Source organism: Cololabis saira, chromosome 15, assembly GCF_033807715.1.
Source record: "Cololabis saira isolate AMF1-May2022 chromosome 15, fColSai1.1, whole genome shotgun sequence".
Classification (NCBI taxonomy): domain Eukaryota; kingdom Metazoa; phylum Chordata; class Actinopteri; order Beloniformes; family Belonidae; genus Cololabis; species Cololabis saira.
In genome coordinates, this window is record NC_084601.1 from 11,335,364 (window position 1) to 11,360,277 (window position 24,914).

The window sequence follows — 24,914 nt, forward strand, 5'->3', positions numbered from 1 at the left end:
TTTTGCCTTTTAAGCTCACAAATCAAAGTGGAAAGTGAAAGAAAAACAAACTTCCGTCGTCATGGTTCATTTACAGACCGTGCTGATGAAAAGTTGTTAAAAGAGTTTAAAAGTTTCATGCCAGTCTAATGTTTTGGGTGTGACCCAAAGTTTTTCATTGTCCCATGTCTTCTGATCTGCTCAATTTCATCTGAAGGTGGGTCCTAAGATGATATCTAATGAACCACCTGAGATTTAAAAAACAAACAAACTGTAATATACTTACAAGGCAAGACCAGGCAAGTTTATTTGTATAGCACAATTCACCACAAGGTAATTCAAAGTGCTTTACATCAACATTAAAAGCAGCAAGAAATAACAAATAAAATTAAATAATATAAGAAAATAGGTAAAATAATAAAAAGCACAAGTTAAAACGTAAGGGCAGTGGAGTCCAGCAGGTAAGTATTTAATTTAGGAGTATGCTTCAGTAAACAGTAATGTTTTTAGGCCTGATTTTAAGGAGCTGACAGTTGGGAACTAACAGATCAAGTTGTATTTTGGTCCAAGACCATTCAGGGCTTTGTAGACCAGCAGTAAGTTAGTGTTAACAACACTTGAAGTACCCGAATCATCAAGCTGTTTGTGTAACAGCCAATAATTACATCTATAGAACTGTAATATTTAACTCACTACCACATCATTTGAAGCCCGTTTAGCCGCGAGGGGGCGCTATTATTAGAAATGTTGTTTTTTCTCGTGTGTTGGGGATGGAATAACACTTCCTAGTTCCTCTAATTACATACTTATTCGCCAGTCCCTCTATCGAGAACATCTCGTTTTTTTTTTATTAACCCTTGTGCTGTCTTCGGGTCAAGGAAGGGGGAAAGGGAGGAAAGAAGGAAGGGAGAAAAAAGGAAGGAAGGAAAGAAGATAAGAAAGAAGGATGGAGACAAGAAGGAAGGGAGGGAGGAGGAAAAAAGTAGGAAGGAAGAATGGAGAGAAGAGAGGAAAGAAGGAAGAATGGAGACAAGAAGGAACGAATGAAGGAAGGGAGAAAAGGAGGGAGGGAGGTAAGAAGAAAAAATAGGAAGGCAGGAAAGGAAGAAATGAGGGAGAAAGGGAGAAAAGAAGGAATGAACGGAAGGAAGGAAAGAAGAGGAGAAGGAAGGATAGAGACAAATGAAAGAAGAACATAAGGGAGAAAAGAAGGAAGGGAGGGAGGGAAGAAGAAAAAAGTACAAAGGAGGGAAGGAGGAAGAATTGGGAAGAATTGGGTCATTTTGACCCAAGGACAACACAAGGGTTAAGGTGATAAGTAAATAAATGTACTCACACATATTCTGACATAAAGTGTAAACTTTACACTAAAGCATAGACATATATACATACATATATGTATATACATATATGTATATATGTGTATATATGTATATATATGTGTATATATATGTATATACATGTATGTATATATGTGTATATATGTATATATATGTGTATATGTATATATATGTAAATACATGTATGTATATATGTGTATATATGTATATATATGTGTAAATGTATATATATGTATATACATGTATGTCTATGGTGTAAAGTAGGTTGTTGAAGATTTACCAGAAACCCCTGCGCTGCCAAAACCAATCAACCAATCAGCGAGCCCTGGAAGTCAGACAGCCGACCAATCACGTGGGAGTCCTCTGCTGCTGCTGCGCATGCGCGCTGAGCACTCCGCTGTTTGGCAGCAACAACAACACACTTGAAGCGGCAGGACTCGGACCAGGACCAGGACCAGCACCAGGGACCAGGACCCGGAGCAGGAGCAGGAGTCCGAGCCTCTGCTGTCAGCGGCATCCCCTCAGTGCCCCCCCGCCGGCTCTGGGTCAGAGAGGACGATGCCGCGGAGCGGCGGCCGGGGATGTAACTGACAGCTGGGAGACAATGGCCCTCGACGTGCGCAAGTTTCCCCCCGTGCGGATGGAGCCCCAGTGAGACGACCGAGTAAGTAGAGCCGGGCTCTGCCCTAGTCCCGCTGACGGCACCCAAAACGGAGGCTTTCCGGTGAAAGGTCCGCGGGTTTTGGTTGTTAGATGGTAGCATTTTTCTCGCGGGCCTCGCAGCAACCCGGCTGGACCGAGGTGAGACGTGGTAAGCCTGATTTATGCTTCTGCGTTAGATCGACGCACGTATTCTACGGCGTAGGGTACGCGGCGACGCGCACCGTACGGTGGAAAAAAAGAAAACATGATTACAGTATATTTTGAGTCATCACCAGAAAAATAACTTATTTGACAATTTCCCCCTTGAAATCAGTAGGAAAATCTGCCAGTGGGACAAGATTTATCTTCTACAAGCAAAAAAATCTTGTTCCACTGGCAGATTTTTCTACTTATTTCAAGTGAAAATCTACTTGAAACAGGTCAAAATTGTTGTTTTTCCAGTGATGAGTCTTGTTTTAAGTGTAATGAGATTTTTTTACTAAAATGAGGCATTTTAACTAGAAATAAGACAAATATTCTTGTTAAGATTGTGAGTTTTTGCAGTGATCCATTTTACTTATCCTGTGAAGGACAGAGTCATATTGATAAGTTCAGAAAAGTGTTTTTTATTGTTGTGTTTTGATGTATTTGATGTAAGCCCAGTGGATATTTAAAGCTTACAGAAGGCTGCATTTAACTGCTGCTATGTCATTCCTGCAGTATTTCTGCAGGTGTTTTGATCAGTGCTATTATTTGTAATATATTATATTATTTGTAATCAGCACAAATTATCTGTCCCCATATGATAAAATCCACCGATTTTTTTTTTTTTTTTAATACAACTCGAGTACTGATTACTACCCAAAAGATACACACATTGGTGGGTTGTGGTAATATCAAAATACTATTGGAAGCCAATTTATATTTGAAGACTGGTAAATAAAAGTAATTTACAAAAGCCACCGCTTAGTTTTTTTTACCCCTGTAGAGCAATTACACACACACACACACACACACACACACACACACACACACACACACACACACACACACACACACACACATCTCAGTCAGAGCGGCTCAGAAATGCAAGCTTGAGTGTTTGGGTAAGAAGTTGCAGCTTTAAGCCTGATTTATGGTACTGCGTCAAACCGACGCAGACCCTACGGCGTAGGCTCTGCGTCGGTGTGACGCGGAACCATAAATCACCCTTGTAGTCGGCTCCGCGCACCTGGCCGGGGCTCGCCCTGCTCGGCGGATCAGCCAGCCGAACAAAGGAGCCGGAACAGAGGGGCCGCACGGACAAACACATGCCGAGAGGAGTCGGCTGCTTTTTGTTTTCTGCTCCATTTCATGCTGACACACTTTGGGGAATAATCACACGAGCTCTGACCCGGTTATTGAGCTGTGGCCTAGCGGGTTTGGGTAAAAGTTGCCCTCTGCATCCTCACACAGCTGCTGCCTCCACCTCCTGACAAGTTTGGTGGGTTTTAGCAGCAGACTTTTATCTCACAGCAGCTATACCTGGCTGGGTGTAACCATGGTGTTCATTTTTAGACATGTTAGTGTTGATTCATATCAGTGAAGTCAGGACTGTAACTGGTTTCTGGAGGACGTTTAACATTTCTGTTAATTCTCAGGTACTTGTCAGCGTGATGTTAATATCCTGATGATAAATGAAGCCATGTTAGAGCTGGAGTTAATGATTGTGCTAATTTGTTATCAAAGTATTAGATTAGCAATTAGATACTCAAAGCCCGGCCAGCCAGCAGCCAACTGCTTTTTCACTTTTCTTTAGGCTGACGGAATATAATTAGATCAAATGTGTTATTGTTGGTTATGATTTTTAATTAATTGATTAATACATTTCAAGTCTTCATAAAATGATCAAGACAAAAGTACATATTATTTTAGACTGATAATAAAACACATCTTACAATATTGTATTTTAAATACTTTTTTCTCATTTTGAGCATTTCTGACCTGACGTTTAACAACTGAACAACAAATGTTGTTAGCAGGTCGTTGCCATGAATAAGGAGGACCATTTGACCTGTGAGACTTTATGGGATAATTTAACTTGAGTGCATTGATTTTTAAAACAAAATTCATACCTCCTGTTCCTCCCTGGAGTTAAGAGCAGCGGGATGAACGTCTAACTGATGTGTAGTGAAGCACTCTCTATGCTTGAGGTCCACCTGAACACTGAGTGACGTGTGTGCTTGGATTTCACACTAGCAGATAATTGCACGCTCTCTTGCCAAGTTCAAACAACAGGACTCGTAATCCCTGGCATTCCAAAGTTCTCCTATGTCCAGTCTTCCTGTAGTTATTGAGCATGAGAAGCAGAGAGGCAGGCGGATATACATATATATGTATATATATATATATATATATATATATATTAGGGATGGGCGGTATAGACTAAAAAATGTATCACGATAATTTCTGGCATTTATCCCGATAACGATAAAAATGACGATAAAAAAAATACCAAGTCAACTCCATCTTTTCAACTATAAATTTCTTTCTTTCTTTCTTTCTTTCTTTCTTTCTTTCTTTCTTTCTTTCTTTCTTTCTTTCTTTCTTTCTTTCTTTCTTTCTTTCTTTCTTTCTTTCTTTCTTTCTTTCTTTCTTTCTTTCTTTCTTTCTTTCTTTCTTTCTTTCTTTCTTTCTTTCTTTCTTTCTTTCTGGCTCATTTCTTTCTTTTTTTTCCAGGCTCCTTTCTTTCTTTCTTTCTTTCTTTCTTTCTTTCTTTCTTTCTTTCTTTCTTTCTTTCAGGCTCATTTCCTTCCTTCCTTCCTTCCTTCCTTCACGTACGTTGTGCGTGGATTTAACGCAGAACCATAAATCAGTTTTACACAAAAACGTCATCAACGGGAATTTATCGTTTTTACCGCGAGATGACAAATTCTTATTGTGGGGAATTTTTTTAACGGTTTATCGTGAACGGTAAAATATCGCCCATCCCAAATAAATAAATAAATAAATAAAAAAATAAATAAATATATATATATATATATATATATATATATATATATATATATATATATATATATATATATATATATATATATATATATAATAATGTTGAGAGGTGAAGTGAACTGGAAGAAAACCAGTGAGCACAAAAACAGAGAGCCAACCAGACAGACTGACCCACTAACTATAGTAACCCCCCTCACCACCGTCCTGCCTCCAGATATACGCAGATAAACACACACTGGACCCAGAACGTAACTTACAAAATGTTTGCCATTATTCTCCAGCGGGAGCAGCCTCAGTGCCGCCCTCATGTCCCTTCTTGTCAGTGTGCATTTTCCTCGTCTGCATCCCTGTCTGTCACCGCTTAGAAAAGTGGAAGGCCGGGTGGAGGGGTGGGAGGAGAGCCAGCCACGTTACTCAAATATTCCAAAGCCCGGCCAGCCAGCCAGCAGCCAACTGTAGCTGCCCTAAAAGAGGCTCTTTGTGAAGGCCAGACAGATGGCCGTAGAATGAAGACTGTAATGATACCCTCAACAGGCCAATACACAGACAGACACATGCACTCGTTACACACTCCGCTCATTATGGGATGTAATTGTGTGTGTGTTAAAGACAGACTAAACTGTGTTTGTGAGTGAGGAGGAGAGGTAGGAGAGATGAAGGAGGAAATGAAGCACAGCACATTGATAAAGATGGTGATCAAACTCCACGCAACATGTGACCAGAGAGGGTTTGTTTACGTTTCCTGTTTGTCTCACCGCAGTTATTACCTTTCTGTGGTATTAAAATATTTTCTCCAGCCAGCAGATGCATTTCAAATGGGGACGGATATGTGTGTGAGTTGTTGCTGGTGAAGTGAACTCCGCTGGAGCAGCCATAGCTGTGATTCCTGTAATTCTTTGGAGCATCGCCTGAGAGGCCAAGTAGAACTGGTTTGGCTCAGTATGTTAGTTCTGGAGGGTTTAACGCGCTCTGAGCCTCAGTGGCAGAAAAAGCATGTTAACACTGTCATATGTGCAAATTATTCGCGAGCATAACCTCACACGACGCGGGGTGGCCATCTGTGGTGATATTGATTGTGCTTTTCATCAGCTGACTAACAGATCGATGGCTTGGATATCATTAACCAACCCCTCTTGCCTGTCTGCTTTATCATTATCTCCCTGCCTTTCTAGCTTCTTTTATCCGTCTCTTTTCTCCTCTATTTCCTGTAAGATAGCATCCTCGCTGCAGCACATCAGCTGATCAATCAATGCACTGATTGATCGTGTCTCTTTCTATCTCTCTCACTCTCTCTCTCTTTCAATGCCTCTCCGTCCATCTCTCTGCATCCCTCTTTACTTCTCAGCTGCTGCCTTATTTTCCTGCCCTTTTCCTTCCTTTGTCGGCTTTTTATTTATTATTTTCTGACAATTACTTTGGCCCATATTACTAATACTTCTTTTTTTCTTTTTTAACTCGTGCGCCATCATTGTCTTCCCTCTTTCTTATGTGCAGGGAAGGAAAACACTGAACCATGTTGCTCTGAATTGTCACCTGTGGCGAACGGGGGAGGAGGAAGAGGTGGAGGAGAAGGAGGAGGAGGAGGCGGAGAAGGAGGAAGAGGCGGAGAGACGGAGAACCACGAAAGCTCTGAGCATAGGTGGCACCTTGCAAGTGGGAAGCGATGGGAAATACAGCGACGAAATTCCGCAAGTCCCTGGTCAGTGGCGACGAGGCTCTCTCCTGGCAGCTGTATGAGGGCAACCCTCAGTTCAGGGACAGCCTGGACCCAAATGCATCATATGGAGAGCAGTACCAGCACAACACGCCCATGCACTATGTATGCCGCCATGCCATGACACGTCTACTCAGGTAAAACACATGTTTTGTTAATTGGATTTAGTTTTGCACATTTGTCTTTCTTTTTTTTTCAAGGCGGTCTCAGATATCAGATGGAATAACAATTAGCAGTATGTCAGAGGGAGTTCAGTGAGTCACTTGTTTTTCTTATTGAATTTTAAAGGGAGTAACTCGTCTCGGAGGCCAGTCCCACATGCAGAGACATTATGTAAATGGTTTTTGCAGGGGATGGGGAAAGTGCATTAGCTATGAGCAACTCTGACGGTCTAATGCAATTAGACTCCCAGGCTCACTTAATTTTTGTAATATTAAGCTACAGACTACAACCTGATGAACGTTCAGTGACCTCGGTGTGCAACTGTAACGCCCCGTCTTGACCACAGCGGTACCAGTGCTGGTTCTGAGCCAGGGCCTAAAATAACCTAAAGAGTCTTTGCTGGTTTGAAACCGACTGCTTATTATGTTAGTGTGTGAGGATGAGAAAATAACATCCAGCAAGGACATTAAGTATATGTGATGCCAGATTTCATTCAGAATGAGACACTGACAGACCTCCAAATAGGCTAGTGTCCGGATATTAAACAAAGATGCATGTCTTGTTAAAACAGGGTTCAATATTTCCCTCAGAGACCGTTGGCCGAATTTGAAGCATCATTGTTTGGTCAGTGGGGTCGTTCTTTTTATTTGCATTACATTCAGCAGTCAGCATGCAGTTACGCTTATAAGCTCCATTTGCAAGGGGGATTTATAAACATCAGCTGGTCTTGCAAACATTTATTTAATTATCTGTTACTGGTGCCTTTTGCTGCTTAAAAAATAATCTAATACTGAGACCAAAACAAAAAACTGCCTGTGTGAGAACGATGGTTTCTCCTTCAGAGTGTGGTCCAACAATCTGGAGTAAAGTTAATGAGCTCTAAACAAAACAAAAGAAGTTAACGCTGACCGAGTCATCGGGGCTTTTTAATCTGTAAAGAAATAAAATGGTCCTTATTTCTTTTTAAAGGTTTTAAAAGCTGAGCTCAAAGAATGATTATGGGAGGCGTTTACTCATGATGTTCAGAGTCCTTACAACACTTGTGCAATGTTTTCCTGTGTTTCTGAAGGGAGTGTTTTGTTTTTTGTTTTGATTTAGTTTTTTTAAACTGAATAATGAAAATGGAAAACCTCCAAGTCAATGTAATTTCAAATGATGCTTCAGATTTGAAAATTTTAAGCAGAATATGCAGTAAGATTTGACCTTCTATGAAAGCGTAAACATGCATCCTGGAAGGACAGCGCAAATATTTTTCAGAGCTTGTCTCTTACTACAAAAAAACCATTTTACTAGAACATCTCTCCTTTCGTCTATGTAGGTCTTGACCGTGCATTAAAATCTTTCCTGCGAGTCCCCCTGCTTGATAAATGTGCAGCACTAAATCACTGCAGTGTGCCTGAAAGAGTATTAACAGATTTACTGCACGGTTATTGTGCTGTTAGGAGTCTTGCTGCCTTTATGTTTGCTTGAAGTAGGAAAATGCACCCGTACATAAGCATCGATTGGACTCTCTGTAATCTACAACAAAACCACCAAGTCTAGCTGAAACTAAAATAAAGGGGTCAAAGTAAAAAAGCACAAAAGGGGGAAGCGAGACGCCAGTGTGCTTTTTCTTTTAGACCTCCTGTAGAGATAATCAAGACAGCTGATTCTGCGACGGAGTGGCCTTCCTCTCCTCCTTTCCCCCCTCGCTCTTATCCTTTCTTTCCATGATTATGGGGGTGGGGGGGGTCAGAGGAAGCTGTTTGAATAGGCCGCTCAATTATCTGTGCATCTGCATGTGTGGACACGAGCATGTGCGTTTTGAGGGGGGTAAAACTGCGACTCTGACGACGTTACCCAGCGAATCAATTTGTGTGCTATTTGTGTTCCTTCCTACTAACCTATAATGGGCCAGAGAGGCGTGCTGAATGCGGCGCTCGGCTCCTGATAAGTATCAGAGGAAAGGCTCCTTTGTTCCACCAGTTCAGCTGGACAGAGTCAAATGGAGAAACCTCAGACAAAATATGGACCAACGGAGGACAAGCGTGGGCCGCTAGATGCTAGTCTGTTTTCCAGATTATTTTTAACGTGTTTGCTCGTGCTTACTCGTCCTCTTCTAGCCGTCTCTGTGGGTTGATTTTTGGCTGGTGATCCCATGAGATGTGAAAACTGGGAAATAACAAGTGGGACTATTACTGGAAAAATGGGTGTAGCTCAGGAAGTGCAGCCCTTCCTCCACAACAAGTCTCAGAAAATATGTAAATAACTGCTTTGACTCATTGTGGACTGTTTATCATCTTGAGAAGCAGAGATGTCAAGAAGTTTTCATGGTCAAGCTCATTTCGAGTTTATTCGCACAAATAAAATTGTGTTTGAAAGGTGATTTGTGCAGTTTATTGTCTTCATTAGTTGCTCCCATAAAATGAGTCTGAACAGGGACGAGGAAAGGTTGCCTCCCCCCTTGTATCCGTTGGATGATATTAGTGGCGTTTATCCTGAACATGGGATGTTGTGCTTGTACGGTATTTGGGTGAGGTGGGGGGGGGGCACTGGGTTAGAGTTGAGACGGAATCAGACTGAGTGATTATTGCTGTGTGAGTGAACTGGCATCGCACTGTCGTTAAAGCAAAGCTGCAGGGATGATGGGATCAGGAGGTCAAAAGGGGGAAAGCAGTGCTGCATATTCAGAAACTGAGTCAGTAGCGTCCACAGGTGGCATCAATAAGATGCAGAGCAGAGGTTTTACACATTTTTTTTTTTTTTTTTTCAACCAGTGACATCCTCCTCTTTTCTTTTCTTTTTTTATTGATGTTGCAATTAAGATAATGTATCCTGCAGCAGCAGCATTCACGGTGTGGTGCTGATCCAAAGGAATCAGGTATTTTTCTACAGACGAGTGTTAAAAGGGCAAGGTTGTTTTTTTTTTTTAGAAGGATGTAAATTCAATCATTAAGTGAAAAGTGGGCAGCGGGAACACATGGAGCCAAATAAATCTTTTAAAAAAGTGGAAAGGTAATCAGTAAATAGAGGTTTTGACGGCAGTCTTGCTAAACAGAACTGATCACATCCATCATGGACCACATGCAGGTGTATTTGTGCATGCACATCAGCCAGCACGTCCATTAACTCCGAGATGTTGAACAGGAATAGTCGATACTCTGCCTTGTCTCGCCCCGGTTTAACCTACGTCTGTTATCCCCTCTCTCTCCATCTGTCCAAGCCCTCTGACACGGCTTTGTCAGTATTGTTGTATTTCATTTCCTGTTTCCTTGGCTGCACCCAATAGGTCGTTCCTGTTTAGCAAAGAGGGGAACCCCAACAAGAGAAATGTGCACAACGAGACGTGCCTCCACGTGCTGTGCCAAGGCCCGCAGATCCTGCTGCTGCCGGACGGAGCCCTTTCACCGCGACTGGCTCGCCCGCAGAGGGACGAGCAGCGTCGCTCGGACTGCCTGCAGGTACGAGCGCCGTAGACGCACCGGATACGGTTTAATGTACTCACCTGTTGATGCAAGTGAAGTTAGGATGCAGAGCACCGTTCACAGATGACGGTCACGAAGGCGCTTTACAATGAAGTGGTAAGTAAAAGCACAGACTAAAATAAAAACAACTGTTGCTCTTACTTACCACTTCATTTTAAAACAGGATTTTTTTTTAATGGATTCTTAGAATTGATTAAAATTGGGGATAATGTGTCTCTCCTGCTGGAGAACAGACGTGCAGCCGCATTTTAAACAGACGGCAGGAGATTCATTCAGACTCGTGCCTAATGTCGACGGTGGCTAATGATTAATCACAGGTTAAGCAAAGTGGCAAACATTTCCTACTCTGTCCTCCTATTTTACAATAAATGAATTGGTAATTTTGCAAAACAAATAGTTGGTATTGAAAAGCAGATATACCGGTAGCTATTGTTTCAAGTCAAAGATTCTCCAGGAAACCTTTTATCAACTGAGAGGAAAAAAATATCACTTTCTGCCTTCTTTTTTGCAGCGAGAGGTGTTTCTTTGTTATCGTTAAAAGAAAATGCAGCCAAAAGGCATTTAAGCATTGAAATCAGTTTTCAGACATGAGGGCACTGGCATCTTTCATTTTCAGTGAATGTCTTTATGTTGTGTGGAGTGGACGGCTACCGAAACGTCACCCATGCGTGGGAGCGGGTGGGTCTGATGTTCGCTGAAAACTTTACAGTCGCTTTCATCGAGGATTTCAGAAATCTATGGCAGTCAAAATGGAAAAATGAATCAATGAAATATGTGAGGAAACATTTGGCAGGGTTTATTTAAATCCTTTTTGTGGGGCAGATGTTTGCTGGTATTTGATTTGTGCCGCCTAAAATACTTGAACTGTGATCTTGTGCTCACATGTCAAAAATGGCCTAAAATTTGACCGTCTGTTTGTGGTTTCACCGCGCTGCCAGATGATCCTGAGCTGGACTGGGGCCAGACTGGAAGGAGGCCAGTACGAGAAGGCCAATGTCAACGCCACTGACAACCACCACAGCACCTGTATGCACTACGCTGCTGCTGCAGGAATGAAGAGCTGCGTGGAGGTGGGACTCACGTTTCAATGAGCTTACTCATGTTGACATACGTAAACCGTGGTGCATCAGCTGGAGCTTTCAAATTAGAAGGGACATTCTCTGCATAATGACTGCGTTTACATGCACTCAATAACCCTTTTAAAACTCGAATATTAGCAATAACCCGGTTTTGCACGGCCATGTATACACCAATAACCCAAATTTGCTCATATTCGGGTTTTTAAAAACCCCAATATGACCCCTGGGTTACTCCTTTTCTAACCCGAATATTCGGTCATATAAACGCCAAACCGAATATCCCCATCAAACGGAACATGAATTTGTTTTCTGCGCATGCTCTTTTCGCAAGGAATCCTGGTCTTTTGAGTGCAGGAAGTTCTTATAAACACGGGGAAACGCAAGACCACGGCACACTTTTGGAGTGAGGAGGAGACTAATCACTTCATAAATGTAATGAAAGATATGAACATTTTGGCATTTGTAGACGGTAGAAAGTACGGGGACAGCGAGATTTACAAGAAGGCGAGCGAAAAGTTGTGCGAAGCAGCATTTGTTTTGAATTTGGATACAGGAAGAAGAAGCAGTAATTGCGTCATGATGTTCTCCGCACGTCGCTGTTTCGATCCAGATATCCCGAATGATTAATTACCATGTAAACGGAATATTCCGAATGTTTCAGTAACTGGAATATTAGCAATTACCCGAATTTTGACTGCATGTAAACGTAGTCACTGATTTTGCATATCTCCCCCTTTTCCGTCCTCCTTATCATTCTGTTCCTTCCTTGTTGTCTTTTAATATTAATCCACTCTATAATAGATTCCTCCTCTCTTTTGTCCGATTGCTTGGCTTCTCTCTAGCTGCTCATCCAGAGCGAGGCGGATCTCTTCGTCGAGGACGAGGACAAGTTGACGCCGTGCGACCACGCTGAGCGCCACCACCACACCGAGCTGGCTCTCAGCCTGGAGTCGCAGATGGTTTTCTCCTCCGCCTCAGCTCAGCAGTCGAATGCAGACGCGCACGCCGAAAGCAGCCTGCTGCAATACAAGGAGGTGAGAGTGCGGTTATTAGATCTGGGGGTTTCCTGCTGGCCGGAGTTATTTTTACACCTTTCAGTCACTGTTTTGATTATGAAATAATCACTTCACATAGTCATCAGAGTGGATGCACTTCCTGGGAAATATCGAGTCATGTGAGGAATTGTTTTTCATAAATGGCATTTATTTGTCAAAGCTTGGTTGTTCATACAAGCAAAAAAATATGCACTCTTAAATGAACAGAAAGCATTAGCACAGCCATGTAGCAGCAGCTGCTTCCAATTGATAGCATTTTGATCTTCCTTCCTGCAGCCAAATCCATGCTAATACATAATCTCTGCATAATCTTTACACCCCCCCCCGTCCTCACTACCTCACATCTTAGTTCTTTCCACATGATTATTTTCACATTCTCTCCCTCTTCCATTATCCTCGCCTAGGTCCCTGACGTTTGTGCCTGACGTTTGTCCCTGTTCTTGCCCTTTCAGCCTTATGAGGGACTGAAGCTCCAGGATTTGCGCAGGTTGAAGGACATGTTAATTGTAGAGACGGCGGACATGCTGCAAGCCCCCCTCTTCACTGCTGAGGCCCTGCTTCGAGCACATGGTGGGTGTGTGTTTATCAGGGGAAATGTATATTCTTTCACATACTTATACTACTTTAAGACAAATGTATAATATACTGTTTCCTAATTCCATGTATAACTTGCTCCTCCTATAAGACTGGGATAGAGAAAAGCTGCTGGAAGCCTGGATGTCTGACGCCGAGGGCTGTTGCCAGCGCTCTGGGGTTGCCATGCCAACCCCTCCGCCCAGCGGTTACAACGCCTGGGACACTCTGCCATCTCCACGCACTCCCAGGACCCCACGCTCTCCCCTAACACTCACCCTCACTTCCCCCACCGACAGCTGCCTCACACCCGGAGAGGAGGGCATGGCCACGGTGAGCAGTGCTAGAAGATTCAAGAGTTTGTACTTAAGTGAGAGTAGGTTTATTCATATAAAGGACATTGTCCTATATCAGGGGTCGGCAACACGTGGCTCTAGAGCCGCATGCGGCTCTTTAGCGCCGCCCTAGTGGCTCCTGGAGCTTTTTCAAAAATGTTTGACCTTTTTTTCTTCTTTTTTTTTATCTTTTCCTTCTTTTTTTCAGTTTTTTCCTCTTTTTTTCTTCCTTTTTCCTTTCTTTTTTTAACCTCGACATTTCGACTTTTTTCTCAAAATTTTGACTATTTCCTCGTCATTTCGACTTTTTTCTCAACATTTCAACTTTTTTTCTCGACATTTCGACTTTTTTCTCAAGATTGTACTTCAACATTAATCTTGACATTTTGACTTTTTTCTCAACATTTTGACTTTTTTCTCAACATTTCAACTTTTTTCTCAACATTTCGACTTTTTTCTCAAGATTGTACTTCAACATTAATCTTGACATTTTGACTTTTTTCTCAACATTTTGACTTTTTTTCGTCATTTTGACTTTTTTCTTGTCATTTCGACTTTTTTCTCGACATTTAAACTTTTTTCTCGACATTTAAACTTTTTTCTCGACATTTCGACTTTTTTTCTCAAGATTGTACTTCAACATTAATCTTGAGATTTCGACTTTTTTCTCGACATTTCGACTTTTTTTTCGAACTGCTTAATGAAAAAAAAAGATCTTCCCCCAGTTCTAACTAATATAGAAACACGCAGCATGTGTTGCCTTCATTCTAAGGCTAATACAAGACTTTTCATTTTTTGCGGCTCCAGACATATTTGTTTTTTGTGTTTTTGGTCCAATATGGCTCTTTCAACATTTTGGGTTGCCTACCCCTGTCCTATATGTAAAAGCACTCCAGGTAAAGTAGAGGTATGGAGGGATTCTGGTCTTAATCTAGTTGTGTGCAGGAGGCCGTGTGTAGTTTACAGCTGTCAGCGTCCTGGTCACTCTGGTCAAGAGGCCGGACTGAATTAGTGTCAAGTATCTCAATTGTTGGGCGGCAGCAGGTTAATGTCTAATCCCGCTTGAACAAAGGGGTCAGCGGTCATCTCTTTAGCAGCTGTCCTACTTTCTGATCCTAATTATGACCCTATTGGTCCATTGTTGGTATTGAGGAAAGCTCATTTTGCAAATTGAGCACGTCATTTTGTCTGTCTGAAAAATCTGACTTAAGGATGAGAAATGTTTGTAAAGAATACCTGAGACGATAACGTAAACCCCCTCCAGATACAGTGGGATTACCGTAGCACTCACAAGAAACCCTTGCGTCTGTGTTCTCCCCCGAGGGGAAAACCATGCGTCTATATGATGTAATCTCTGTTGTCCTCCTGCAGTGTGGAATCTGTCTCTGCTCTATCTCCGTCTTTGAGGACCCGGTGGACATGTCCTGTGGCCACGAGTTCTGCAGATCCTGCTGGGAGGGGTACGTGCCAGCGTTGTTGGTGTAGAAATGTTTCTGCATGTTTTAAAGCAGACCTGTTTCCTTTTTCTGTGTGTGTGTGTGTGTGTGTTTCTTAGGTTCCTCAATGTAAAGATTCAGGAAGGTGATGCTCATAATATCTTCTGCCCGGCGTATGAGTGCTACCAGCTGGTACCCGTGCATGTGATAGAGAGTGTTGTTTCTCGGGAGATGGATCAGCGATATCTGCAGTTTGATATCAAGGTAGAAATACGGCATGACAATTATTAAAAATGTACAAAGTATGACAGTATTTTTGTCTTATCTTCATGTCACTGTCCTGCCATTACTGCATTATTTTGAGATCTTTCCCATCATCTGCCTCCTCTGTTCCTGTCTTTCACACATCCTTGGATAACGCAGGCGTTTGTGGAGAACAATCCAGCGATCCGCTGGTGTCCTGTAGCTCGTTGCGAGCGAGCGGTGAGGCTCACCCGGCCGCGCCCTGGGGATAATGATCCTCACAGCTTCCCCCTGCTCCCCTCTCCAGCTGTCGATTGTGGCAAAGGTCATCTCTTCTGCTGGTAAACACCGTGATCTATTGTTGTGTAGACACGCAGATAATCAACTCGCATAGCTATTTTTTTTAACAGATGTCTCTCGTCCAAGAGTAAAACGGCGTAATATTAAAGATTGCATTATGATCCCTTTTCTCATCTTTTTCTACTCCTGTCTTTTTCCAGGCAAAGAGCCAGTTGTTCTACTTTTAATATGGTTTAGCTGCATGTTTCATTGTCTTTTATTACACTCGGTTCTCTGTTTATCGCTGTGTATCTCTACAGGGAGTGCCTTGGCGAGGCCCACGAACCATGTGATTGTCAGATGTGGAGGAATTGGCTCCAGAAAGTCACAGAGATGAAGCCTGAGGAATGTAAGCCTGCCCTTGTTTTGTTATTGCTACTGGGAATTTTTCAGTTTCACAGGAACTGTTTTTGCCCGCATCTCAGTCCTGTGACAACAACAAGTCTGTAAACAGCAGCTGTCAGACAGACTTTTATAATAATTGTTGACTTTTCCTTATCGTGTGTGTATGAGCCTGAAGCGTGTGATCGGCAGGTGTTTGACAGCAGAAATCTTGCTAATTTGTGTGTTTTCCAAAGTGGCAGGTGTGAGCGAGGCGTATGAGGATGCTGCTAACTGTCTGTGGTTGCTGACAAACTCCAAACCGTGTGCCAACTGCAAGTCGCCCATTCAGAAGAATGAGGGCTGCAACCACATGCAGTGTGCCAAGGTGCACATGCATACACATCTGCTACGCCTGGCATATAAATAGACTCATGTTCACTGCATGAAAGTTATGATGATTCTGTTTTAACTTTAAAATTCTTATAAAACCCTGCTGTCTTTTTCCCCCCCCCTGTATAGTGTAAATACGACTTTTGTTGGATCTGTCTGGAAGAGTGGAAGAAGCACAGCTCATCCACCGGAGGCTACTACCGCTGTACTCGCTATGAGGTCATACAGCAGCTAGAAGAGCAGTCCAAAGAGATGACTGTTGAGGTATAAAGTCTCATAGTCCCACACAATACTCTACAGTGTCTCCCTAAATGCTCAGATCACCATGCACCAGCTCTCACTGGTATGACGTCTGTGTTATTTTGATGCAATTACTCCATCACCTGTAGGGCTGGGGATCGATTCAAATATCAAGAATCGATTCAATTCCGATTCTTAAGACTCAGAATCCATTATCACGCTTTGATTTGATCCGATCCGATATTGATTTGGGTTACTGTTAATAAAACTGTTTTTTGAGCTGTTGCATGAATTATATGACTGTCTAGTTATGCAACATATTAATACTAGTATTATATTGAGATTCAACAGCAAGTATTGGCAGCTAATGATAATGTAAGGACCAATCAGCTCCCAGAATGCTGATAGAACTGCTTTCAGAAACATCGTGTGGGTCAGAATTATCAAACAGATCCAGGGAGGAAATAGAGACGGATGAAAACGGTTTTATTTTTTCCCCATTTATGAGAATTTGGTTTTTAACATTTATGCAATTGTAACCCCAAGACAGTATACAAAGCAAAGAAGTATAGACAATTTATGCAATTATAACTGAAAACTTTAATGTTTTCATACCTTTAAACATATTTAAAGGCAAAAACATGGCACCAGTTATTCTTGTGTCCAACAAAATATTCCTTTTTTGGGCATAAACAAAAAAGTACCAAAAGTTGTAATGTAATGATGGAAAAAAAAAAAAAATTTAAATCGATCTTTAGACATATGAATCGATTTTTAGGAATTAATATGAGAATCGATTTAAAATCGGAGAATCGATCTTTTCAACACAGGCCTAATCACCTGTCACGTGACTCACCATAAAAGCTTAGGTTCAAATGGCCGACAGCATTTAATTCACTCCAACACACAATGGTGCATGTACTTAAGAAAATGGTATAAAAGGAGGTCTTGTTGTGTTGCAGGCAGAAAAGAAGCACAAAAGTTTTCAGGAGCTGGACCGTTTCATGCACTACTATACTCGCTTCAAGAACCACGAACACAGTTACAAGGTGGAAGAAACACGCATGCATTCACTGAAAAACCCACCTGAGATTCCAAAAATAAGGCTTGCTTGATGGTCGTGCGTTGTCTGTTTTAGTTGGAGCAGAAGCTGCTCAAAACTGCTAAAGAGAAGATGGAGCAGTTGAGCAGAGCCTTCATCACTCGTAAGTGTCTTCCAGTGAAGCCGCGCCTTCTCCAGGTCGCAAAGCATCAGCTGCGCGTGCTTTGTGCTGCAGGTGAGGGCACTCCTCCAGACACGCGTTTCATCGAGGACGGTGTGACCGAGCTGCTGAAGACGCGGCGCCTGCTGAAGTGCTCTTACCCATACGGCTTCTTCCTGCAGCACGGCAGCACCCAGAAGGAAATATTCGAGCTCATGCAGGTAATTTGTTACCTACGCAAGACTTGACAGCTCTAAAGACACTTCAGAGCTTCCTGCTTTCCTCGTTTAATTCACAGAAACGTTTTCAGTGAGATTCTAAAATAAAATGCTGTTGCAATTTAAAAAAAGAGGCATTGAGGGTGGCAAGAAGAGTTCTTTCCATCTTTTTTTTTTCTGTTCTGTTTACTTTTATTGACATAAACGGGCTTGAACATCATTTGTGTGTCTCCGACCATATGTTAATCACTGTCATGTCTTTCTGTTTGCCCAGACCGACCTGGAGATGGTGGTGGAGGATCTGGCCCAGAAGGTCAACCGGCCGTACCTGAGGACGCCGTGCCACAGGATTATCAGCGCAGCGCGTCTGGTGCAGCAGAAGAGGCAAGAATTCCTGGCATCAGTGGCCCGTGGCGTCGCTCCCAACGACTCTCCTGAGCTTCCCCGCAGGAAGTAAGCTGGAACTCGCTCAAAGATGGTCTTTTTGTTGTCAGTTTTCTTGAATTCACTGTAAAGACACAACGACAGGGACGTGGTACGGGTACAAATGTGTCACGTTAAACAAGCTCTTGCATTAATATACGTTTCAGTTTCCCTGGAGGTTCGTGGGATTGGGAGTATCTCGGCTTCGCCTCTCCTGAGGTAATCAGAAACCATCGTCACACCTTACTGGCATGTATAGTCGCTCTGAAGGCCTCTTAGCTCATGCTTCCTAACCCTGTGCTTAGTGGCCTGCTTGTGTGTGAGGTCTCATTAATGCATGACTGCGACGGCAGCTGACGCAGTTTGCTCATGTCTGTTAAGATGGGAATCCACCACTCAGTACTGGGATCAGGAGATCAGAGAGACGGCCAGTCGCAGGTAATGCACCGTAGTTTAGTGGTAAATGTTGCAAATGCATGGCCGAGATTGTGCGCTTAAGGCTGTGAACCCGCTTCGCATATACACACATATGTATATATTTATTTATTTTTTTAAGATGGCCACGCTGAGTTGGGCTAGGTAATCGCCTAACTGAAGTGCGTCTCTGTGTTGCAGGATTATGCTGACATCCAGTACCGTCGTAGACACAGGCCAAGACGCAGAGGAGACATGCTGAGTTTGCACAACCTCCGGAGCAGCAGCAACACGCCAGAGACCAGCAGGAGAAGTGACAACACAGGTCCAGACGCTGTTTACTCTTTTTTTTTTAAGCCTGTGTTGAAAAAATTGATTTCCCAATTCTAAATCGATTCTCATATTAATTCCTAAAAATCGATTCATATGTCTAAAGATCGAATTAAAAAAAAAAAAATTTCATTTATTTTTTTGGGTTTTTTTTTTTTTTTTAATTTTCTTTTATTTATTTATGTATTATTATTTTTTCACCATTACATTACAACTTTTGGTTATTTTTTTGTTTATCCCCAAAAAAAGGAATGTTTTGTTGGACACGAGAATAACTGGTGCCATGTTTTTGCCTTTAAATATGTTTAAAGGTATGAAAACATTAAAGTGTTATAATTGCATAAATTGTCTATATTTCATTACTTTATATACTGTCTTGGGGTTACATTTGCAAAAAATGCTAAAAACCAAATTCTCAAAAATTAAAAACCAAAATAGACCGAAAATGGAACAAATAAAAACGGAATGTGGGAAAAAATAAAACCGATTTCATCCGTCTCTGTTTCCTCCCTGGATCTGTTTGGTAATTCTGACCCACATAATGTTTCTGAAAGCAGTTCTATCAGCATTCTGGGAGCTGATTGGTCTTTACAGCATCATTGCTGTTTAATCTCAATATAATACTAGTAGTAATATGTTGCATAACTACAGTCATATAATTCATGCAACAATTCAAAAAACAGTTTTAATAACACTAACCCAAATCAATATCGGAATCGAATCGGATCAAATCTTGATAATCGATTCTGAATCTTAAGAATCGGAATCGAATCGATTCTTGACATTTGAATCAATCCCCAGCCCTACTCTTTTTATACCCAAAAATCAAAATGGTTAACATTTTTTTAACCCATTTATGTTATCAATATAAAAGACATTTTTGCATAAACAGCGTGTTTACACAAACGGAAGGACTCTAGCGCAGCTTCAGTTCTTTACTGTTTTAATATATTTGATGTATTGCTGCACCAGTCATCCAGCAAATGGGATTTTACTTTATTGCTCCATCAGTCTGGTTTCATTGAAGCACACAGTCGCATTGATCACTGGGATCAATTTATAATCAAGCTGCACAACGCAGACCTTTTTGTTTTATTGTCGTATTTTTGTGTTTCAGAGGGCACAGAAAGGATGGGTGAGGGTCGTAGGAGAACGCGGGGCTCCCTGGACGAGGACGACCCAAACATCCTCCTGGCCATACAGCTGTCGCTCCAGGAGTCGCGCAGAGAGCGAGGCCTGGAAGGAGGAGTGGAGCTGGAGCACGGGCTGGACCGAGGACCGGAGAGGAGGCCGGTTCCTGCAGGAGATCAGGCCGACGCAGCTCTGCAGGCTCTAAACGCAGATGGTCCTTCAATGGCCAGAGGCTCCCCCTTCCTGAATGCGCTCCTAGATCCTCCTCGGCCCCCAAACAGGACAGACTCCACCTCGCAGCCACCCATATCCAACTCCCTCCCTCTTCCTCCGCCTCCCCCCTCCCTCAGCGCGGAGCTGCTGGAGCTGGGAGACAGCCTTATGAAACTGGGGAACATCACCACTCCTTACGACCTGGACACACACACGCAGGAGCAGCTTCGGTCACACCTCACGTACAACCACAGCGGGCTGACCTCTCCCTACACCACTGAACCCCCTTACACCGACCGCAGCCATAGACAAGACCAGAACGCTCTGACCACCCCGTCTGTGCTGGAGCACATCGCCGGCACGGATCCTCTTTACGACGATAAAGAGCAGAGCTACTGCCACACCACTCCTTACTTACCCGAACACGCCGAACACGCCGCACCCTACGCACTTGAATGCACTCAAAACCCCGCTCAGCTGAGGTCGTATAACCAGGAACCTGCAGCCACGTATGACAGCACCCCGAAATCAGACAGCTCTTACAGCCCCTGCCCAGAGCACAGTAGCCCGTACACCGCCGAGCACCCCGCCACCTACACTCTGGAACAACCACGTAGATCGGACTCCCAACCGCCTGTCCAGTTGTGCCTCCCGTCTCCGGAGCTCGAGCCGGAGATGCTTCTGTCGCCGGTGATTCCACCGGGGGGCCCTTTCACCCCTAGCGACCCTCAGAGTTTGGAGCCTTTGGACGCTACGGCCAGCGCGCAGCTGCTGGACAACATCATGGCCTGGTTTAACAACAACATAAACCCTCAGAACAACCCGCAGAGCCTGGCTCTCATCCCCTCCCCTCCCACCACGGAGTCTGACTCCTCCCCCGACACGCACCCCGAGACCGAGGCCGGCGACCGAACCTCTCGGGACGCGACGCCCGTCCCGATATGGCAGCCCCTGGAGGGCGAGCCCGAAGCAGAGCGGGGATCGGCGAGCTTCCCGCTAGGCGCCGTGGGCGCGAGCGGCCCCAAGGCGTCGAGGCCCAGCTCTCTGGAGCTGGAGCACAGGGACGCCGGAGAAGAGGCTATGATGGCCGGGTGTGTGGCTGGCCTGTCGCTGGACGAAGCGCACACACACCCGTGCCCCCAATGTGGAAACAGTCCCACACACACCGCCCCGGACACAGAGACAGTGTTGGACGCCGTCCTTCATTTAGAGGGGCGTCGGCCTCCCGAGGAGTGGGAGGAGCAAGAACACTTGGTGTGACGGCGACGAAACGTGTAGAAAAGAAGTACAGGGAAAAGAAAATGAGCAACCATTAGTGTGAGGGTTGAGCGTTTACTGTATGTATCATACTGTATCTAAAGAGGACTGTGGACTTCGTCCAGTAAAGATGATGTCATGCAGTTTAATTATTTTTAAGTGCTTTCAGTCTGCTGTACAGACAGACACTTTATTCTTTAAGACAGAGTACATCAAAGGAAAGCTACTGATATCATGACACGTAAAATGATCCATGGTATTGTTTTCCTTTTTCTTCTTGTTTTTATTTATTCCCTTGCCATTAATATTTGACTTCTGAGTTTATTCAGGGTGAGGTTTTGGTGCTGAAATCCAAACTTGCCTCATAAAAACCTTCGATTTAACACAGTGACCCAACAACAAGCCCGTTCAGAGCTCCTAGAGCCAAACCAGACGACCGCTGTCCCCTCTGGTCCCGTTTAGCGTGCCGTACAATCACATTAATTCTGCTCATTCTGATGCTGGACCTTTGTGCACATTGTGCCTGTCTTTTTTTGTTTTGTTTTTTGTTTTTCAGTGCCAAAACTCTCGCTCGCTCTTCTTAGCAGGCTGTAAAGAAACATGGTGCATCTGTGTTAAGTGTTTCCGCTCTGCACCGGAGCATTAAAGGTCTCAGCTAGAGTAGTAAAAGGGAAGTGGGTGCCATGCTCAAAGGCACTCCAGTAGAATTGGTTCTTGTTTTCAAGGGATCAGAACCGGGGTTTACTTTATATTTCTTTCTGTTGCTCACCGCGCCACCTGCTGTGCTTTACAGGATGGTTAGTTTGTAGCGCAGTGTTGTTTTTAATCTGCAAATCTCTTAACTCAGTTTTTTTTTCCAACCAAAATGTCACATCACGTGCAAAATGGAAACAGATTAGTAATTCAGAATATAATCCTGTTTTAATGTATTCATCTCTTCAGTTTTGATGAATGTGACATCATGATGTCCAACGCTAATCAAACCACTCATGTATGCAGTAGCCTCCTAAAATTTACAAAGATTGTACAAATAGCTTGTGCAATTAAATCGATTTAGTGGTAAGAAAAATGAAAATACAGTATGCTGCATCACTGAAAGTAGAAGCCAGTCAGCTACAACTTTAAAACCTGCAGTGCAATCCTTTATTACGTGTGTGCAGTATGTGTGACTGTTTGGATTAATGATTAAGAGTTTTGCACATGAAGCAAAAAAACAAAAAAAAACACTGTAAATTAAAGCAAATTATGGTTGTGCAACTGCGGCGCGTCGTATCTGCTCCGCTGCCCATGGCTGGTACGGGGAGCTGTTATTGATGGGATGTGGGTTGGGTATTTACAGTAATTTATCCTTTATACTACTTATTATAAAGATGACTTTCTTTCAAGTTGAGATTAGAGTCATTGATCCGTGTGCCTTTTTGTTTTGATCATATTTGTTTATATTTATTGTAGACATTACTTTTTAATCATGCTCAGTAAAGTTGCTATTGAAAGATAATGAACACACTACATAAAGAATTTATCCTAATGTGATTGGTTTATATTATTTTAAATTAGCCACGCAGTCAAAGTTTCAGTAGGGGTTTTATTTTTGGGCCTTTTTTTTTTGGCTGAATCTGAAGCTGTTTTGAGAATATCTGACCACAACAAACAACCACTTCATCCTTTAATTTCAAAAGGCTCTTGACGTGCGAATCCTCGACTGTCATTCAGCCTCGGCCTTTTAATGATCATGCCCAGTTATAATGTTTACAGGGGAATTAAACACTGCCTGCTGTGGTGAGAAGTGATTTGGTGCTTTGGCCAATAAAATCTGAATAAATGGAGTGTTTTAATCAAACTTTCACGGCTTGACATCACGTTTAAGTGCAAGTTCTGGTTCAGTTTAAATTTTTCCCTCCGGTATGTGTCACCAATGATCGTTTTGAGTTTTTGTGAGATTGGAAGTGACGAACCCTGAAAAGACACCTTTACCTCTGCGTATTAAACGTTTAACTGTGAAGGTGCTGAACGGGCGGGGTTCATCCGCTGTAACATTTCAAGTCCACTGAGTTGGGAGGACGCCTGGTTCCAGACTTCGTCCTCTGAGGCATCAGATGATTTACAGAACTGCACACTTGATTTCCTTTTTTTGTTTTGTTTTTTCATTTTTTTTTGCATACATAGTGTGACTGTGGAAACACTGACTCTGGAGTCTTTATTTTGCACAATCATGTTGTTAATTAACTGCACTAACTCAGTGCTGGCAGGCAAAATGTGGAGGAATGGTTCTTTAATTTATTTCCTTTTTTTTTCTCTTTTTTTTTTAATCCTTTTTATTTAAAAGTGGACTGATGGTGCCAAATGAATGGGCTCCTGGTGTGTTGTGCTCTACACATAATGTTTGATTTAATGCTCCCTCATCCAACACCTTCAGAACTGTACAAAAAAGAAAAAGCAAATTGCACTCTCATTGATTATACTTGATACATTCCCAGCCGGTCTCAAGAAAGGTTTGATGTGTGGCCAAATCTCTAAATGACGATATCAGTGCAAAGTTTACCCCCAATAAAAAGAACTGAAAGTGTGTTTCTTTGTTGTTTTTTTATTATCTTCCAACAACTAAACCGTCTGCATATTAAAAAGATAAGCTGCTCTAATTGCTGTGATAGATGTCTTATATTGATCGGTTTAATTTGTACAGTAATTCATGTTCAAAGGGATACTGATAAGGATTTATTGTTATTCTTGCTCTTAAATCTAAGGCACGGGTAGACATCAGATTTTCAAAATCAGTGTTTCTCAATCTTTGTCCTTGGTACTGATATCCTACTTAATGCTCCAACACACCTGACTGGAAAGGATGGATTATTGACAGACTTGCTGACAGACGTGCTGATCTTGATGACAAGCTGATCAGAATCAAAATCAGAAAACTTTATTGATTCCGGGGAACAGAAATAAAAATAAAATTTTTAAAAAGTTATAAAAATTTGAAAAAATTAATTGGTTATTGGAACTTGACCTCATCTAAGGCCTCTCAGTGCTGTCAAATGCAGTGGAATAGGCTTTTAGTTTTGCTGTGATTCAGAAATGATCTTCAGCTATGTGTTAACATGCTAGTTGACATCAGCTCTACTTCAAAATGGAATAGTTAAAATTTCCAAAAGGCTAAGAAAAATATTAGTAAAGATGTGATTCTACTTGGCAGCTCTTTTCAACGTAACATAAATACACAAGTGACTGTCTTACTTATTTATATATATACACATCCATCCATCCATCCATTTTCCGCCGCTTATCTGGAACCGGGTTGCATATATGTTTATATGTTTGTATATATATATGTATATACACATAAATATATTTGTAAATAATACACACACATATTATATTACCATATGTGTGTATGTATATATATATATATATATATATATATATATA

At 42.5% G+C, this 24,914-nt stretch overlaps 1 protein-coding gene across 6 annotated transcripts; it reads left to right on the forward strand.

Moving 5' to 3' along the window:
• The first annotated feature begins 1,727 nt into the window (after positions 1–1,727).
• On the forward strand, positions 1,728–24,059 carry LOC133461516 (ankyrin repeat and IBR domain-containing protein 1-like). 6 transcript variants are annotated; one of them, XM_061742483.1, is made up of 21 exons: positions 1,728–1,983; positions 5,747–5,878; positions 6,444–6,800; positions 10,094–10,265; positions 11,228–11,359; positions 12,211–12,402; positions 12,876–12,993; positions 13,109–13,329; positions 14,703–14,791; positions 14,887–15,031; positions 15,191–15,351; positions 15,610–15,698; positions 15,928–16,058; positions 16,193–16,327; positions 17,266–17,352; positions 17,442–17,726; positions 17,998–18,176; positions 18,314–18,365; positions 18,528–18,584; positions 18,762–18,885; positions 20,008–24,059. In XM_061742483.1, the coding sequence occupies exons 3-21, from the start codon at positions 6,613–6,615 to the stop codon at positions 21,492–21,494; spliced, it is 4,044 nt and encodes a 1,347-aa protein (XP_061598467.1). In that variant the 5' UTR covers positions 1,728–1,983; positions 5,747–5,878; positions 6,444–6,612; the 3' UTR covers positions 21,495–24,059. The 6 variants fall into 6 exon arrangements, with proteins under 6 accessions (XP_061598467.1, XP_061598470.1, XP_061598466.1 ...); XM_061742486.1 differs by lacking the exon at positions 5,747–5,878 and having other exon boundaries at positions 17,442–17,508; positions 17,581–17,726; XM_061742482.1 differs by lacking the exon at positions 5,747–5,878.
• The last annotated feature ends 855 nt before the right edge of the window (positions 24,060–24,914 follow it).

Bases quoted from the DNA above. Each gene is read 5' to 3' on its own strand.
- LOC133461516 (XM_061742483.1), top strand. From the start codon at position 6,613: ATGGGAAATACAGCGACGAAATTCCGCAAGTCCCTGGTCAGTGGCGAC. The intron at 12,994-13,108 runs GTGGGTGTGTGT...TCCTCCTATAAG, and splicing joins GGCCCTGCTTCGAGCACATG to ACTGGGATAGAGAAAAGCTG. The intron at 15,352-15,609 runs GTAAACACCGTG...GTATCTCTACAG, and splicing joins AAAGGTCATCTCTTCTGCTG to GGAGTGCCTTGGCGAGGCCC.